Source organism: Anoplolepis gracilipes, chromosome 8 (genome assembly GCF_047496725.1).
Source record: "Anoplolepis gracilipes chromosome 8, ASM4749672v1, whole genome shotgun sequence".
Classification (NCBI taxonomy): domain Eukaryota; kingdom Metazoa; phylum Arthropoda; class Insecta; order Hymenoptera; family Formicidae; genus Anoplolepis; species Anoplolepis gracilipes.
In genome coordinates this window covers 2,616,071-2,636,502 of record NC_132977.1, presented here as the reverse complement: position 1 = coordinate 2,636,502, position 20,432 = coordinate 2,616,071, and the positions used below count along the sequence as shown (strand labels likewise).

General features: G+C 35.9%; 1 protein-coding gene and 1 long non-coding RNA gene across 2 annotated transcripts in view; one reads left to right on the top strand and one right to left on the bottom strand.

The window, feature by feature from the left end:
• Positions 1-2,427: 2,427 nt before the first annotated feature.
• Positions 2,428-15,492, top strand: LOC140668505 (uncharacterized). The gene is made up of 4 exons (XM_072897549.1): positions 2,428-2,621; positions 2,996-3,070; positions 9,706-11,176; positions 12,686-15,492. The coding sequence occupies exons 1-4, from the start codon at positions 2,607-2,609 to the stop codon at positions 14,185-14,187; spliced, it is 3,063 nt and encodes a 1,020-aa protein (XP_072753650.1). The 5' UTR covers positions 2,428-2,606; the 3' UTR covers positions 14,188-15,492.
• LOC140668508 (uncharacterized) overlaps positions 8,191-20,432 on the bottom strand; it is a 30,885-nt gene continuing 18,643 nt past the window's right edge. The window contains exon 3 of the long non-coding RNA XR_012047182.1: positions 8,191-8,804. This is a non-coding gene — a long non-coding RNA (uncharacterized lncRNA). The remainder of the gene's footprint in view (positions 8,805-20,432) is intronic.

Below are 20,432 nucleotides of genomic sequence, written 5' to 3'. Positions count from 1 at the left end.
GCGGATATCAACCATAAATTACAGAATCCCTCATTATCGATAATTACGTATGCAGGCAACGAATTTACCGACCATATCGTCGATAATGTAGGTTTAAGAATTTTTTCTTGCACTGATAATATTACAATATCAATTATTATACACTTATTCTAAAGAGCACTTTAGCAGATTGATTTCTATTTCATAAAAGTTTATTTTTTTAAATTTCTTTTATTTATAGATATTAAAGAAAAAATATAATGCATTTTTTAAAATAATAAATATATCGTAAGAAAAATTAATAATAAAATATATTTAAAAATAATAATATATTATAAAAAAAATTTTATTAATTTTATCACAATCGTATATATATATATATATATATATATATATATATATATATATATAATGAATATTGAAGAATATAATATAAATATATTGAAGAAAAAATATAATGCATTTTTGAAAATAAAAAATATATTGTAAGAAAAATTAAGAATAAAATATATTTAAAAATAATAATATATTAATATATTTAAAGAAATTATAATAATTAATAATATATTATAAGAAAAATTATATTAATTTTATCACAATCGTATATGTTATATAGATAAATAAAGTTTCACTTTTGCTCTGCTAAATTGAAATGAATCTTGTATTAAAACTGCCTTTTGTTTATAGTAAATATTTACAGAATTGATTAATCGTTTCGTTTTCCGTGTTCGCTTTGCGTGAGCTTTTTGTCGACAAAGATTATTCTTTTTTCCAGTATTACAACTCATTCGCTGTAACTGTTTCGCGTGAAAATAAGCGGAAAAAATATTATAGGTATGAAGTTCCGGTTAACGGTTAAAGTTGGGAAATACTAGACATGTACCGAACGATGCTGGTATATATTAGTATTCGCATGTTCCGATTTCGTGGCATACAACTTGCCGCATATGGGATAGGGGAAAATCAGAGAGGAAAATGAAGGAATGAGAGTAGAATTGGCGGTTCTTTCTTTGGTAAAACGAAAGCTATATGGTGTAGCGAGAACACGACACTACGGTTCTTCATAATGTTGATAATGTGTTTCGAGGGGTACTGATAATTTTTAAAGCTTGCTTTACACGATGACAACATTTAAGATAGAAATCTATTTTAATATCATATACATATATGAATTGCATTAATTTAACTTTGTATTTTTTTTCTTCTGTATTATACGACATACAAGTTTATAAAATTTTGAATTTGTCCCGAATTAATGATTGTCTGGTGGGTTTGAAGTTGAAGACATTCCAAGAGTTTGGCAAATTAAACACCGTAGTTGCTAACGAGAATTCAAACTTTCCTTTCCACACAATATCGAATAGCTCTCATACTCTAATTTAAGGTGTTTAAGGAATTCACGCATGCAAAAGTGAAACGGAGAAAAGTAATGCAATCTCATAAACGATTTACAGCTTTGTTTTTAAATTTCTGTTCGTTTGTCAATAGCTTTCTTCTTACAAGATATAACGTTACATATTATTGCTTTAAACTAAAAAATATTACATTTACAAATATATTCTTAAAATATAAAGCCTCTCCGTAATTACTATCTTATTAATTTTGCTTTGAATTCAAGTAACGAATTTTGAAAAAGAATATCTTTCAAAGTAATATTTACGATTTTTTTCACAGACACAGTTTCTTTTCTTTTATGTAAATATATCTTGTACAATTTCTTCTTCACACTCATAAATCTTTCTGTCTAGACATGTCAAAACGGTCAGTCTTTTATTATGTTTTTGTCAAAACTACTCTAAAATCAATTTAATTACCTCGGTGAAATCGAGTGTTGTAAGTATAACGGCAAGCATAACATTTGCGAATAAAGGAGAGGAAAATTGAGAAGAGAGTCATTAAAGTTCCCTCTACGTGCAGCCAATGTCACTTTCACGTCCTCGCGTTCCGCTACTGTTGAGTATAAGACAATGAAAACCGATTATATCTGGCGTGTGATCATTTTTCTATAAAAAAGAAAAAGCAAATCGTTAGATTTATCTTTCGAAACACCGTCGAGATTATTGTTCGCGCGCAAGTGCGCGGAATATCTTTCAATAGGGAGACCTCGAGGAAGAAATAAATTCGGAGAGGGTTACATTTGAGAGGGAATTCCTGGTGCAGACGTCCAAGGGTTCATTTCCGCCAGCGTTTAATCGCGGAAACAAGTCTATCGCTCACGCATCTCTCTGTTCATGCCACTTACCTACCCTCCGCACCTGCGGTTCCCTCTTCGAATGACGGTTCTCTTCGCTTCTGCCTTCTCCCACTCCTGGCTTCCTCCAGGAGACCAGCCGCCAGGTAAGCGACACGGGGATGCTGGAAGGATTTTGTAGGTAGCTTCGCTGCAGGTAAGCGGCCACTGGCTTCTCGGATCGTCCGCCTCGCGTGGGGATAACTGGAGCTTCGGCTTAAGTCAACTGTATCGCGTTGGAATCAAGTAGTACCCTGTCTCGTTGCTTGGTGCGCGCTTCGGATACGTGACGGACGTCCCGCAGGCAGATCGGAGTCGAGGGTGGACACCCCGGAAATCGAGCGGGAAGACAGCGCGGAAGAGAGGACTCGCTCATTAATGCGTTAAGGCAGAAGATATGCGACTCTACGCTGTGAGTTTCATTGCTTTTGCGTGTGTACATACACATACTTTTCTTCCGCATTCGGCTGACTCTCGACGTCGTATATATTTGCATTTGAAATAGACATATGTATAATGAATGAATATTTAATAGTGATAAAGAAAATTTCGCGCATTCTATTAATGAGACGGAAAATGAAAAAATTTTCATATAAATTTATCTTTCGTAAAACACAATAAAAATATATTTAATTGAATTTAGAGTCTAAAATAATAATGAATAAAATATTTTTGTTCAATTTTAAATTATATCAAAATATAATATATATAAATAACTTTAATTATTGACACACACACACACACACACACACACATAAGATATATCACGAGCCTATTTTTTTACAGGTTGCTCTTATCACATGGGCGGCAACAATAACAGCATTCTCGGAACCCAACGTTGCAAATTTGAGTGACGAGAAGGTAAATACAAGAAATATCATTTAAAAATTAAATTAGAGTATAAAATATTGCATTCTATATTATATATAAAGTTTATCGACATCATTTAGCATTTTAATATTTATTTATAATAATAAGAAGGTTGCAATTATAATTATCCTTCATTATAAATTCATTTTGAATAATAAAAAGTGCATAATCCATTGTTATATAAACTCTTCTAAAAAAGGCATGTTATTTACACATTGTTGCCTCTTTTCCGAAATGCTGATTGGTTGTCTCGATTGTCAAGTGCGTTATTGCTTCGCACGTGTCGTCTGTAGCTGTCAAATTTTGACAGTTTATGTGACAACTTGTGAAAAAATTAAATTAAAGTTAAAAAAAAAGTTAAAGAAAACGAAGAAGAGGAAAAGACAAAAAAAGGTACATATATTAGATATAATATATGTACCTTTTTTTACCAAATAATAAAGAACCAAATAATAATGAAAGAGAAGGAGAGAGAAAGAAAGAAAAAGTAAAAAGGATGGTTTCTTAAAGCCAACCGTAAATATTAAAATTAAATATTCAACAATCAATTAGCATTGCGGAAAAGAAACTAAACTTAAACATACACAATAATAACCATAGAACACAATAAACATACATAAAATAAATGGCGCGCGCTTAAAATATTCTAGTTTAAAAAAAAATGCAAAGAAGGATTTAACATCGATCTAAATCTTAGTATCTTCTTAAAATCGGGATTCGCGTTAAAGCGCGTCAATACAAAATTAAGAGAGCGATTTTAAAGATGATAAAGGAGCATACGGTCAAAAATACGTATCCCAATAAAAATCCCAATCAGGTCTACGTTTGACAGTTCCGATATAGAGCGGAGAGAGTGACTTGATGGATACGCGAATGAAAGTGGTCGAAAAAAAATTTCTTCTTTTTAAGCGCGCGACAGCTGTAGCCCCGGGGGGGCTGACGGAGACCCTAGAGCTTGAGAGAATCGAGATGCTTACAAACATCCTTAACCTTGGGGCATAGAAATCTTTAACCTCGATCTACTTGCGGCGCGTCATTCAAGTGCTACTTTACGTATAGGCGCGACGGGCCGAGATGAATTACAGCTGGGAGCTGGTGGCACATAGGTAGACCGGATGAACGCCGCCGGTCCCCAGCGGTTCCGGGGAACAGAGAGAAAGAGAGAGAGAGAGAGAGAGAGAGAGACAGAGACAGAGAAAGAGAACATTTTCACTTGCAAACAACGCGATCGTGTAATTCTATGCCCGGTACATCGTGGCACTCGAAACCGTTCATTGACCATGCGATTCCCATCACCTTGCTTGAAACGTCTCTCCCGTAGCTCGGAAGACGCGAACATGTCGGGAAAAAAAAGCAGCGTGTAATCTTTTTCACATTATTCACATCTGTGTGTGTAAATCGCTCAATTAACTTATATATACTGTAATAATGTAAAGTAATATTACGGAAGAATATAATTCGAAATTTTAAATTTCGTGCTGTTTGAATAATGAAATGTATAAATAATATAATATAATATAAATTATATATGAAAAGGAGAGTATGTACTTTACTTTCTCTGAAAATTAAAGGATGTTACGTCGATGTAACTGATATTTGGGAATTTAATCGTCGCAGAGAAAACAGTGGTCTCTCAAGAAAGTCGAATACCTCCGCGTACATTTTTCATTTGCATACACTGAGAATTTTCACATTTTTATGTTGGAACTTTCATTCATGTTTCCTCCCAGGAATTTGTTGGTAAAGAGCTAGAATTATTTATCTCTAAATAATTTATATATATTATAATTTTGTAACTCTATATTTATATATAAATATACGGAGAATTTTATATAGAAAAAATAAATTTATAAAATAAATTTAAAAATATGAGCTCGAAACGTTATAAAATTCTTATGTAAAATTGAAATCTATTGTCGTGTTGTACGATTTAGAAACATGGATGAAATTACTAATTTTCACGCAAGTTGAAAATTAAAATTTACAACGAGAAATGTAATAAAAGTTGGTGTAAAATTTACTTTCAAATATTTCTTAATCTAAATATTAAAATTTTTGAAAATCGCGTATAAACGCGATTTGCTTTGGTTAAAGGTAAATACTCTTTCATACAAAAGTAACGTGCCGTTCAATTTCCTTTGTACTGTCACGCGAAGAAAAACATTTTACACCGTTTAGGAAATAAACGGTGAAAATGCACGATTCCGTGTGACACGTAAGTGCGAGTCGCGTCCCAGCGAGCGGATTAATCGCGAGCATTAGTACGCGAGTGAAATTGACGCAAGCCGGACGAATACCCGGGGTTGAATTAAGAGATTCCAGCCAGCGGAACGCTGTCACGGGCAAGGATGCGAAGAGCGTGCGTATTTTCCTCGCGTTAAAAAGGAAACTCGCCAGTGAAAGTGGCCACACGCGGACGTAAATTCGTTCCTCCGGCGATTGCTGTCGCTTCGATGGGATGCACCAACGTCGCACAAACGTGTTACACAATGTCACGCAACTCAGAGGAGACGAATCGATTGACGTGCGCGATATTGACGATCATGATTTAGATCTCACTATCCCAAGAGGTTGAGAAAATTTCAGTTTCGATCGAGCAATTTTCTCGACTTCTCGAAAATTTAGATTATAGATCAGGCCGCGCGAATCTCTAATTTAATCTTACTTTGTACAGGGTGATGACTTCTAAATAAGTGCGAATTTCAAAAGTTAATTCTTTCTCGAAAATTAAGATAAGTCTTTTATATATACTCCAATATTTCTCCTTGAGCAACTGCACACTTCTAAAAGGGAAGATGAAATTTAGGTTTTTATTTTTTTTTTTTTTTTCTAATTTTTTGCAAGTTAAAGAAATGAAATTTGATGGACATTTTCCATTTTTTAAAAAGATACTTACTAATATTTTTTAATCTTCTCATATCGTTATCAGGAGATGAAACTAGCAACTCTTATTCAATTTTTTATTAAAATTTTTACCGGGCCAGGATAAGATTATTTAAATATCCTAGAAAGCTTAATTCCTTTAGAAACTTATTCTATATATTTCTATTATTTTTTTTTTTGTAAAATCAATAATTTTCAAGCAAAAAAAATGAATAAAATATATATTACGCATAGTGCTAAATATTAATAATATTAATAAGTTTTTTTTTACTAGTAGAAAATGTTTGCTAAATTTCATTTTTTTAACTTGTCAAAAATTTGAGGAAAAATAAAAACCTAATTTTCACTTCCTTCTTTAATATATGTTTATATCAAAAAACTTAATTTTCGACAAAAAAATCATCTTTTAAAATTGTTTGCGCTTATTTAGAATCACCTTGTATATATTCGCATCTCTATCGCGATGGAAAGGCGGAAAAGAAATAAATTGAAACGCTGGTGCATTATTATTGAAAATGTGCATTCCTTTGAATATTATTGAGGCAAAAGATTTTTGCTTAATATAATGCCGGTACTCACGGGTCGATATTTATTCCGTCGTGACGGCGAAACAATACACGGAGAAAGTTGTTTCGACATGTTTTGTATATATCAATCATGTGTATATACGAAACTGGAAAGGTAAGCCCGCAGTCGCTTCAACTGTAGAAAACTACTGCCTTCAACAAATTATGATCGTTTCTTTATTGGTACATTGGCCGCATGGCCGCTACAAAGTAGCACTGCTTCGTTATTATTTATTTCAATGCACCACTTCTTTCTATATCCGTGTCGAACGAGCTAAACGGTAAATACGCAGTCAGTTATGTCTTGATTTATCCGTAATATTTACGCATCCATGCGCTATTACAGATCCGTAACGCGTGCAAAAAAATTCCCGCCTTTTCCAGTGCGTTAAGAACATCATTTAAATCAGGTCACGTATGAAAGACACGTTGAAATGTCTCAGAAAAAATTTAAAAGTGTGATATTATAATTTTGTGTCCATGTAATATAACAATATATAATATATAAAAAAAAAAATATATATATATATATATATATACATACATATATATATTATAAAAAAGCGTGTAAAAACTATTAAAAAAAATTATTTATCTTAACTAGAATTTTTGACAAATGTCAAATTAAGCAATCTTATTTTTCAGCTAGTTCCAAGTAGATTTTACTTTAAATTTATCCGACAAATCTATCAATTATATCGAATAACTTTTTAGAAATGCTGACAGGTGGTAGAAATGAAATTATCATTAAAGAATTTGATAAAAAAAATGACAAAGTAAATTTATACAAGATCCATTTGAGAGAAATACAATACTCACATATTTCAAGTGAATCTTACGAATTTATCTCTCTGTCACGCGTCTCGAATATCCTTCAATTTAAAAACATAACAAGCTGCGCAAAAGAAAGAGAAATATGGGGTTTCGGCAAGTAAAGGGAAAGTAAAGGACCAGTTGGTGAGACGAGATTGAGGACATATCGGCGCGCCCGGTTCGTTCTCGCTGGACCATCGGGATTTACGAGACTCTCACTGGTTTTTCTTTTGCGCACGCGTGGTGCAAGAATGCGGCGCATCATCTTTCCCGTTTCTCCTCTCTTTTCGCTCGGACGATACGGGAGAAAGGGAGCTCTCGGTGGCGGTACCGTGTAACTGCACCTTTCTCTCATCTCTCGTGGCGCGCGATAGCGTCTAAGATGCGTTATTTTCAGCCTCCGCGCCTTCGATCTCCCCGCGACGGGATGCCGTGGATTCTTTTTATATGGGGTGTGTCCGCGTCCCATACATATATATTGCATTTTTTTTTTCAAAAACTAGTTACTTTTCTTCCGATAATGATGCAGCACTTACCTCTATAGCGAATTCCTCGACCTTATTTCGAGAAACGGATGAACGTTATCTACTAGATCGAAAAAATTTGATTTCCTCTGATGAATAAGTTTTTTTCCTTACACGATATTTTTTGGAATCTCGTCTTATTTTTCTTGTTTATCTTTTATTTGGAATTTTATCTTATTTGCAAAATAACAATATAAGTAATAAACTGTACATTTAACTTGATCAAAGTTTTAATAATAATAGCAAATGTGTCTATTTGTAAAACTGTTTTTTTTTTTAATCACACTGAGACTAATAATCCCAAATATGAAATAGTCAACGGTATATCTCATTCAGTATATATATTCTATATATTAAGAATATTTGAGACCATTTCTACTCTTCGGAGGATTTCTCTCTTAAGTTAAGATGGTCGCTTATTTTAGAGGAAGATATTATAATAAATGAAATATTCTCAAGAGGAGAATATATTTTTTTCCATGTTTCTATTCTCGTAGACGGTAATTCTTTACAGAACCCCATGGTGTCAGCAATCATATTTTCTCGAAAAAGTTCGCTGTAGCTTCTAAATAATTTTCTCATCTTATCAATCATTGTGTGTGTTAACACTCTGCGCATATTTATGTATGGGCGTATAAAATAATGTAAATTTACTTACCAAAGTGGAACGCATGCAGATTTCGTTGGAGAGTCTTTTTCTTTTTTGTTTTTTTTTTTCGCTCGTGAAAAAGTGTGCCGACATTGTTGTCGCTCAATAATAAATACTCGTTCGTCATTGATTTTTGCCGCTATACTCTTCTTCGCGCCTTTCTTCTTCTTCTACAAAATATCTTCTGGGTCACCGCGATTTGCTCCATTTGGAAATCCACAGCGCCAGGATGCGATCGAGAGTCTCGTTTCGTCTCGTCGAGTAGTTGATGGGTATCGATGCGAAGATACCTTAACGGAAGAAATGAACGAGTAAGTTCAACATGAGACGGGATATGAGAAAGATTGCTTAATGAGCAAGACATGTTAAAATCGACGTCAAACGTAATAATTAAGGCTACTTAAGAAAATAGAAATTCAATTTTTTTTTGGCGCATATATACGTCAATATTCTTATGAAACTATAATAATTTTCAAAATGAGCGGAAGCCGGAACACTCGTAATTGCATTAATGCCAGATGATCTCGATGATTTCCCTGCGTAAATCTTATCGTTATTCACATTTAAAGAGCTCCGAAGAGTGAAAGGAAGTAACAATTTATATATATAAAACTTATTTAACAGCACCTTGCTAATTTCTACTCGAGATATAACATACGTTTTATTATCGATTTCTAATCTCTCATCAGTAGCCTTTTGCCTAAGAATTTTATGTTCCTCGTTGCTCTATACTTTCTGCAAATATATATATATATATATATATATAAACATGTACGATATTTTTAAATATAATATATATACACATCTAAAACTTATTTTCAGAACAATCGTCAAAAAGTTAGTCATTATTTATAATCACTATCCTCGATTTTATTCAATTTGACAAATCAAAAAATATTAATTAAATAAATAAAAAAAAAAAGTAAAAAGAAAATAATTGATGCTAGTTATATAAAATTGCGATAAATGAAATATTTGATTCAAATAATCCTTTGCATCCAATCCTTTCATAAAATTGATTATATACATTCCGCAATATGCTTGCCTATATGATTAATGTTTCCATCGGAGATCGGCGTCTGCAAGAGGAATACAGTTCCGCGATCTCTCAACGCTAGCTTTCGCGGTGAAATTATCCCGCGAGTAACCGCAAATTTTCTGGACGGCCCCTTTAACCGACTCATCTTTCAGGCTGTCGATTACACGGAGCTTCGTGATTTGCCGGAGAAGCAAATAACGGGATTTCACGTGACGGGGATAGAAGCAAGGAGTTCCGGGCGGACGAACACCGGGGATCATCCGGACGTCGGTTCGAGTGGAACGGCGGATGAGAAAGGCTGGAATGGCGTTTCCGCCGGGGATTCTTCCACGTCGGAGGTGATCTACGCGACACCGCTTGCTGAAACGATCGACGAGTATCCGTTTAAAGAGCAAAGTCGTGAGGCCGTGTCCGAAGATATCCTTCTCGTCGAAAATGCCGGCAGTTTTGGACAGAGAGTGCGGCAGGATCGGCCGAACGGCAGGACGGCTCCAGGAAATACCAGGAATACCGTCAGGAATACCATCGGTGACAGCCGAAAGGACGACGAGTACGCAAGTACCCGCAAGTCCTTCAGCAGCACCGCGTCACCGCTCGAAGACGGGCGACCTTACGTGTCAGTCACGTCAGAGCCATATGTACTCGCGTTGAAGAAAGAAAGCGATTTGGCAGACGACCCGCCAGCTTTCAGCGACCCTGAGGTGGTTAAATCCAAAGCGTCCAATAGGGAAGAAATTTTCAACGTCGAAACTGTGAAAGAACCTTCGGCACCAGCCAATGTCGCTTCCATCTTGAGCGAGAATGACGTCGTGCCCGAGGATCTTCAGACACGAGTGAGGTCATCCCGAGCATACAACGGTACCGAAGCTGAAGCGTCCACGGAGAAGCCTGAGGAATCTGTGGAAAAGAGCGTCGTGCAGATGTCGTCATCGACGTCCGTGGAAATCAGTTCTTCGGTGCAACCGGTGAAATTCTCAGGTCCCATCATAGTAGCTGATCTGGTTGACAGAGCGACTCCGGAGATGACGGTTGATTATCTCGACGACGGTGATGCAGCAGCTCTCAAGTCGGTCGAGAACGCGGAAATTACGCCGGGAAGCTACGTCGAAAGCTCCAGACCAAAAGCTCCAGTGCTTTCTAAGGGCATAGAGACTTCCTCGATCATGCTGAACCCGCTGCAAGTCGGGATCGCTTTGGTGAACGCCCACGAGACTGGTTCGATGGTCGACAGCGAGCAATCCGCTGCGACAGACACCAAGGACTATCTTCAGGATTACCCCCAGGACGATCTACAGCGTTTGTCGACAGGGGATAAGAAATTCATTGAGAACGACGTTGAGAATCGATCGCGCGTCGATTATAAGGACGAGAGTTTTCAACGCGAGGGAGAGAAGTCATCGGTTGAGGCTGTCACACAAAAGGTACCCGACAATTCCGTCGAGATTCAAAAGTCCGTCGAGATTTATCATACGGCACCGGTGCACGAGATTCATTATCCTCCAGTATACATCCAGCAGACATCCAATCTCGGCGTCATCGAGACGAACAATATTGGGAGACCGAGTCAGCCGTACGGTCAGGATGAGCAATCAGAATCACGATCAAATTACGAGGTCTATCGAGGTAATGTAAAATTATATCGATCTCTCTCCTTATATAGATTAATTTCTTCTTTGTCCCATTTAAATAGATAATTTATAAAAAGTATACAAGGTAGTCGCAATATTGGAAAAATTTGGATTTTAATCGTAGCATTTAAAATTATAGTAAATATAGTGAAACTTGAAATAACATCGAAATAACGCGTGTACTTTTCACTTTTATTTATTAATTTTCACTGTAAAAAATGAGTAACTAGAACTTTAGATAAAGTTTTTTTAGTAAATTTTCAGAAGAATATTTGAAAATTCACTCTTCTGACACTTTCAGAAAAATAACTCTAATAATTATCACTCAAAAAAATATTTTGCTAATGCAGATAGATTTCTAGATGTTTCAATTAAAATTTATCGCTACTTTTTGTATCTGTTAGAATATTGTTTGTCACGTATAGAATTTATAGCAGCAATATTCTAGCAATACTTCTAGAAAATTTAGATTTCATTGCCAAATATTAATCACAAATATAATTGTACCTGACACTAGACCTTAAAGATAGGCATCACAGACAAATTTTCTGTCTAAATTACACAGTAATAGTACAGATATAAATTCTGTCTCTGTCATTAAAATTAATTAAGGGCAAAATATATGCAGTATCAAGTTATTTGCTAATAATTTATCTGTTTCAGTTAATTTTTTACACTTAGAAAATTTTTGTCAAAATTGCAAAATCATTTTTTTGAGTGTAGTTAGCACACTGATCAGTTAATACATTAATTATCATTAAAATGTTTTGTGCCAAAAACATTTCAGTGCCACATAGAAAATTAAATATTAAATAAAAACGTAAAATTGAATTATAGTTAAATAATATATAAATTATGATTAATGAAATAATAATATTCAATTTTTAATTTAATCTTAAATATAATAATCGATATTAATCATGATTAATTAAATTTATTGAGACTGTATATATTTTGCACTTGATCAATTTAAATGACAGAGACAGAATTTATATCTATACTATTAGTATAATTTAGACAGAAAATTTTTCCGTGATGCCGATCTTTATCCTATTTAGACCTATTATCAAGGACAATTATATTTGTGATTAATATTTGGCAATGAAATCTAAATTTTCTAGAGGTATTGCTAGAATATTGCTGCTATAAATTCTATACGCGACAAACAATATTCTAACAGATGCAAAAAGTAGCGATAAATTTTAATCGACACATCTAGAAATCTATCTACATCAGCAAAATATTTTTTTGAGCGTTTGAAAAAATATATTAACTCTTGAAGAAATATTAACTTTCGTTAAATTCGTGAAGTAGACAATGTGTATTACGCAAGTCTAGTTTAATTAAAACACGCAACGTCAAAACTAATGCTCGTCCATATAATGCGCGTAATAATACGCGCGCATTTTACGGATCGTAGCACGCATCGCAAATTGGCAGATTTCACCTGCGAGTGAAAAACGCGGCAGAGAACGTGTTGATATACCAGACACTTCCGTTCCAGGTAACGAGCAGAGCGTCGACAGGAGTGTCATTAAGACACACACGTCCGATCAGAAACTCAGCCGAAACCAATACAACGCTCTCGAGGATGACGACCTCGCCAAACCCACGGCCTCAGCTTTCATCGGCGATGAATACGCACCAAATGCTGTTCATGAACAGGCACCTGTCGAAACGACCGTTGAATTGCAACCGTACAAATACAACGACGTGCCACCGGTTCTGCTGCTACCGAATCAGTTCGACGACACGTCGTACGATCAGTCCCACGTGCGACATAACTTCAATGATAACGGCGACGCGTTATCACCGCACTCCGCGAAGGTCCTCACTTACCCAGGTACCGCGAGGCAGGAATCAGCTAGCGAGACGTATCGGCCCGATCATCAGCAACAGCAATTAAGTCAGCAGCCGACAATCGACCACCAGTTCCGACGACCGGAAGCGCCGCAGCTCCTCCTCAAGATCATCCCCGCCGGTTCGTCTTCGAACGAAGGGTTTATGGTGCCGCTTCCGCGACCCTACCCGCCGATCGAAAAGATCGTCGAGAAGACGATTCACGTGCCGCACCCGATCGAGATCGAGAAGGTGATCGAGAAGAAAGTGCCGTTCCCGGTGGAGCGGGTGGTCGAGAAGCGGGTGCAGGTACCGGTGCCGGTGGCGGTGCCGCATCAATTGTATCACGTGCATCAGGTGCAACCGATGGTGGAGAAGCAGGTACGCCTGCCGCAGGTCTATCCTGTTCACGTGGAGCGGCTGATCGAGAAGAGGCTGCCGTACGTGATCCAACGGCTGGTGGTGCAGCCAACAGCGTCGTACCCGCTGCAGCTGCGATTATCGCCGACGGAGAAGCCGGCGACGATAGCCGCGAGGCTGCCACCTTCGGCTACGGTCCCTCGACCGTATCGCACGGACGCGGAGAGACCAACCGACAGCGACAAGCTCAACGATATTGCAGTCAAGTATCGACAGAAGCTGGTCTCCTCGTCGAATCCTCGAGGCGGTGATTCCGCTGTGTTCGAGTCGCAGAGCGAGACGAATGCTTCCAAGCTGTATGGCATCCCTCCTTACGGCAGACCATTGACGTACGATTACAACATCGACGTGGGCAAGGGTTACGTCCCCTTCACCGATGTCAAACTGATGATACTGCCGAGGAAGTACAATAGCCACCACGTGGTGCTGCGGCCGCAGGCCGTCGCGTCGTCGTACACGACGCTACCCTTCCGACAGCATATTGTGTACAACCTGGTGGAGAGAAACAAGGCGAGCAAGGACGAGGAGTACGTGGGTCCTGCGCCTCCGCGTAAGATCTCACAGAACAAGACACCGACTAGTGTCGCGCAACCGTCGGCGACTGTCGCTGCCCTGAGGAGATCCAGGCAGCCGGAGACGCAATATCCTGGAAGTTTCAGGCAGTCCAAGATGGAATACGGCTTCAAGCCGCCTATGGTGCCGTCCGTACAGTACGACGAGTTGACTGCCACTGCAGTAGAGAATTAACGCCATCATTTATGATAGCACGATTTAAATAGTAGATACGTAACCAGATGTCTAAAGGAAGGAGAAATATTTTGGACATCTTGCGTGATTCGAATTTATAAAAAAAAAAATTATAAAAAAAGAATCAATAGAGAAGGATTAATTCTCAAGTTTCCTTCGTAGCGAGAAAGACTCGCTTCTTATCATTTTATTCTCTGGGTATTTATTATTGGATATTTATTATTGGAAATTTTTAATTTATCTTGATTTTAATAGTAATCTAAATGTGCTTTTTTACAGTTTAGTTGACACATCTTTGTTACATGTCTTATAATAAAATGTTATATCTCTTGTATATCTTATATTGAATTAGCGTAAGTGAAAATACTTGAAATTGCTGTTGCAAAATATTGTTGAATAATGTAGTGAAAGTAAAACGATAATATATATATATATATATATATATATATATATAGAATTCGCGTAAAAATAACATTTATATGAAATTTTTGCTATAATATTGTTGGCCGTATAAATAATAAATATTTAGATTTAATGCATATTAAAATTTAATTGCTCGTCTTGCTAGAAAAATTTTCGTAATGATATCAAATCAATACGAGCTTGTATGGCACCGATCTTACGCGCTTTAAAGTCAAAACACACTTCTCGTAGCGTTACTATACGTCTGACCTTTTCGACCGAGGATTAACGACTAACTAAATAACATTACGAGTCCCGTTACATCAATCAATTCCCACTCCCCACTTTAGCGGTCGTCGACCTTGAATCAATTCGTCGTAAAAACAAGTAATGTTTATGTTTTCACGCTCCATTACGAGATCATGTTTTGGTTTTGTTATGGTATGTAAGATATTATACTCTCTCTCAAGTCTCTTTATTCGAATTTCTTGACAATTGAAAAAGATGTAACAGGATTTTATATTATCATAATATAGCCATAGGTTCTGTAAACATTTTGTTTTTTAATCGCTTCATATAAAATAATAAAAGAAAGATTTCTATCAAAATGTTTCGCCGAATAATAAGATTTTTATTTGTCACTGAAATAAAATATGAATTTTTAAATAAACCAGAAACATGAATATATTGCTTACAACGGATTGATTCGAGATTACGTTGAAAAATCGGAGTCTTAATTCGCAATTATTGGCTGTGGAAAATCTAAGTAAAGATTAACAAATTTTGTTACGAAGAAAATTCGACTGACTCGATGTTTTATACTACAAGTGTCTAATTGACATCGTTATTTGATGGCTATCAATTTAATATCATTGCTGCTAATATGAAGATAGAATATTTACATATGCACATATATATGTATATGTAAGTTTTGTACAATATATTTTTTATTTTCATATATTCTTCTCTCGCTGTGTCATTTATTTCCCATCTCTTTCGATATTATTCCTGCTTTCCTTTTTATATATCATAAAAATATATGTAAAAATATTTCCGGTAAAAACAGATATTACGTTATTAATTGTTACATGCAATCGCGTAAAAATTTAACTTATTTTTTTATATACATACATATATATAACGATTTATAGCCAATCTTAATCTTGACCATTATATCCCGTGTCGTATCTCGTCTATTTTTTGAACTAATATCTTTATACAAGTCTCCAAATTATTATTAGTAGATATTATGCCTGCAGTAGATAAACGAATTTACAACGATATTACAAGACTTGGAGAACTGAATTATCGACATAGACAGTGTTACAAATATAGAAAGTAAATTCAAACTTGCCTTAACAAAGCGTAGAAATAGAATTTTAATTTGTTATCTTCACATAACTCCTTCAATCAATAAAATATAAAAAATTACACGTATATGCAAATATTTATTACTTTAAATATTTCTCGCAAATACTTTTTGCGAGAAAGACGAATAACTCATTACAGTACGCTTTTACAACAACACAGCAGGGGGGACATTTTTTCCGTCTCACATTGCCCAATTTGTTTCGTATTCAGTCTAATTCTAGACTGCATTTTCTATTTGCGATAAAATTTGGCAACACTCTATATATCTTTGAGAGCATCGTTGCGTACGCTCAACGAACCGTGATTTTCCGTAATACCGAATGCGCATGCATTCGCCAATTACAGCCTGCTGTAATTCTACTCGCTTAAAAGCGTTTGGCAATTTAATAACTTGTACGTTTAACGTTAACGAGCCGTATAAAAAATCTCATCTTCGCGCGTTTTGATCATGCATTCCGATAAACGAGCTATATAAGTACATACATCTAAGTAAACATATAATAAATTTTCTGCCCGTCAAACAGATATAGCTAATTCTCTGTAATTATCTGTAAATGTAAATCGTAAATGTAAATCGTTTTATTAAATTTATTCCTTTTTTCAATTTTAATTTTCTCACAATTCTAGAGGATTTGAAAGATTTAATTTATATATAGGATTAATTCCCCTATTCTTATACTTTAATTAAATAGATAATAAACGCACAATTTCCCTTATTGTTTCAAAGGAGTTTTCAGTAAAACTATTAGATTAAATAGTTTAAAAAGAAGTTAAACTGTTGAAAAAAATACTAAAGAACACTTGATTAAAAATTGAGATTAAAAGTAGAAAAAAATGTTTCGATTCAAATGCTCGAAATCCCGATGACTAATTTCAACACTAATCGACACGTGGAACGAGATCGAATGGAGATTTTCGCGTGGGAAAATCTCGGGAGAAACGAAACAATCTTGTCGGACGCATCGTTCTAACAGAATATGTTCCTACCGTCAATTACCGAGGAATTAGCTGTAGCATTCAAACCGCGAAGGAAAAATTATTGCAAACCAGAGAGGAGAGATCCGTGCTAGGAGTAAAATCGCATCTCGCGGGGAATTTCGGAGGATATCACTCTCTCGAATCCAACGATCGGCTACTTATCCGCTACTTTTTCTCCTCGTAAGACGCATGAATCGGCAATCATCATCCGAGATTACGCGCACGGAGGTGGATCCCCGGTGGTGGACGGGGCTGATGAGGGAGAGATTGCATGACTGTGCGCGGCGCGTGTTGCAAAACGAATTATTCGCCGTTAGGTAATCATAGGTAAAAGAGAGAAGAGCAAATAGCGTCAAATTTAAATCAGATTGTATCACCACGTGGCATTCCTGAACGGTGGCTCTCCAGGTAGAAAGCAAGCAACGCGTGAAACGCATCACTTAGAAAAGCCCAGTTAAATGCATTAACACGGACGCCTGCAACGATCGCGTTTTTCGGAAATGATTGTCATGTTGCATAGGAGACAAATCTTGCTCTACAGTAGCTGATAATATTGATTTTATTATATACAATTAAAAAAAAAAAATATATATATATATATATATTAATAATTTAATATACATTGTATTGGTAAAAATAATAATTTCATAAAAATCTAATCTAAATATAATAAGCTAATTTATATTTTACATACGCACTTATGTAACAAATTTTACTGACTCTTTATGAAAATTAAAAAAAAAAAAAAAGAACGCTAATTGAATGAGTACTTCGACTGATAGAGAGTTAAATGCTTTAAATTTACTCGAGAGAAGAAAGCGAAAGATAGGATCACGTGATGTATATGACACCTCTCTTATCTATAAGTGCATTTATAAAGTTGACTAATGTATACGCGATTCACGTAATGCGCCATCAACCCGCCAACAGATTGCATGATATGTAATTCGCGAATACGAGTTGTTGTTTCGCGGAGACTAACGTCATTAAAAACAAATAAACCTCCGTGGGATTGTATATCACGTGTAAAAAATGACGTAGACGATCTGACTGGGTGGTCCATTGCTTTTGTCCACACATATTTCATTAAATCCCAACGATAATGTATTCCTTGACCAACGATACAATTCGGATTTGACAAAACAGACCTGACAATAATTCAGATGAAAACCGTAAATCGATATCTACGTTTCATATACATCTTATAAGAGACACAATCCTTCTACGAACTCCTTCCTTTATCCTATCTAACTAATTTCGAACGGATTTTATCGCAGCAAAGAAATTTATTTCAATTTTATTCAGATATTAATTTAATCGTAAAAAAAAAAAAAAAAATAGACGCGCGAGTTTGAATTTTGCAGAGGAAGGATTTACTTTTTGAATAAATATATCGGACCCGGTTAATCGAATGCTATCGAGTATCTCGCGCGCAAATCTCTCTCATGCATTTCTGTAACGTGAAGATGAAGTATGCCCATAATTGGATCTCGCCATAAGCGAAAGGGGTTAACCCGTTCGGATCTTACGCGGTCTAACTACTTGACGTAACGAGCTACGTACGTATTGCGGCATTAGCATATATCGTTACGGTCGTTGCACGTCGGTGCACGTCGTATTAATATTACAGGGAGGATGATGATGACACGCCGCGGTGTATCTTGCGTAGAGCGTGGAGATCTTTCAAGGACACCTTTCAGGGATCGGCGTGCGTATAGATATATATATATATATATATATATATATATATATACATGTACATATATATATATATATATATATATATATATATATATATATATATACACATTTGCGAAAAGGAAAAAAAATCGAGAGGTGAGAGCGCGTTGTCGTTAGCGGTGCTCCAGATGAGCGTGGGCCTTTCCTCCTCGCGCGCGCACGCTTTGACGACGCGTGTTACAAAGGAGATCGAAAGGCAGGATTTACGGAGCGAACGTGCGGGCATCTTCTGCATAATTAAGGCCCTGAGATTTTGCAACCGTTGAAACAGGAGCGATGTCACTCACTCGCTACTTTTCGCTATTATACTTCCGATTCAATAACGGTTTTTTTTTTTTTCTTTTCATTATGACAATTTCTACGACGATATCAGTCGAATCGATTCATTCGGTTCTGTTATAGAAATCTTTAGGCGTTTAAATTTCTTTGATGCAATTTGCATAAAATGCACGCGCCTGAGTTAAACAATTAACGATTCTGTCTATAACTTTAGTATATTTAAGATTTAATGTTTAATTATTACTTAATTAACTACTTACTCCGTATTGTTATTTTTGGCACTTAATATGTAAAAGTGTTTTAAAAAATGTATATACTTTCTTTGAACATTCTAAATAAAGACTAAAATAATAAATTTGAAAAATAATTTAATATATTATTTTATGATTATTTGTTTTCGAGAAATTGACGTTGTTAGAAAAATTACAGACAAAAATGATCCATCAGTACGGAATAAGGGTTAATTATATATAGAATAAATTTAATTAATCATGATTAATATCGATTATTATATTTAAGATTAAATTAAAAATTTAATATTATTATTTCATTAATCATAATTTATATGATATTATTTAACTATAATTCAATTTTACGTTTTTATTTAATATTTAATTTTCTATGTAGCACTGAAATGTTTTTGGCACAAAACATTTTAATGATAATTAATGTATTAACTGATCAGTGTGCTAACTGCACTCAAAAAAATGATCTTGCAATTTTGACAAAAATTTGCTAGGTGTAAAAAATTTAATTGAAACAGATAAATTATTGGCAAATACTGTGAGACTGCATATATTTTGCACTTGATCAATTTAAATAACAGAATTTATATCTGTACTATTAGTGTAATTTAGACAGAAAATTTTTCCGCGGTGCCTATCTTTAAGGCCGATTGTCAAAGACAATTATATTTGGCAATGGGATCTAAATTTTCTGGAGGTATTGTTAGAATATTGCTGCTATAAATTCTGTACGCGACAAATAATATTCTAACAGATATAAAAAGTAGCGATAAATTTTAATCGAGACATCTAGAAATCTATCTACATCAGCAAAATATTTTTTTTAGTGTACCCTTTACTATCGCGTTCCCTCCTCTCGCGACCCTCCCCTTTCGTTAACCAAGGGAGGAAACGATCGCGATCGCTCTGTTAGAGCGTCGATCGCGGATTCGCGTCCGCTGGTCCTGCGACTTAATTAAGTCTCAATTGCCTAATTAGTTCGCTCGCGAAGAAGGCGAGCAGGCCGCGGCGCGCCGCGCCGCGGGCTGTCCCACGCGATGAAGTAATCAGCTTTCTCCCGCGCGGCTTTTGCTCGAGACTCCGCTCCGTCTCGTCTATCCTCGCATGTACGCGTCCTCGCTGCTCGCTTCTCTTCTCGCGCATTCGGCATTCTCCCCGAAATATCGCGCACGCCGATTCGTCTGAGAACAATGGGAAATGAAGCCCCCTCAAGCGGCTTGAGGGGGCTTC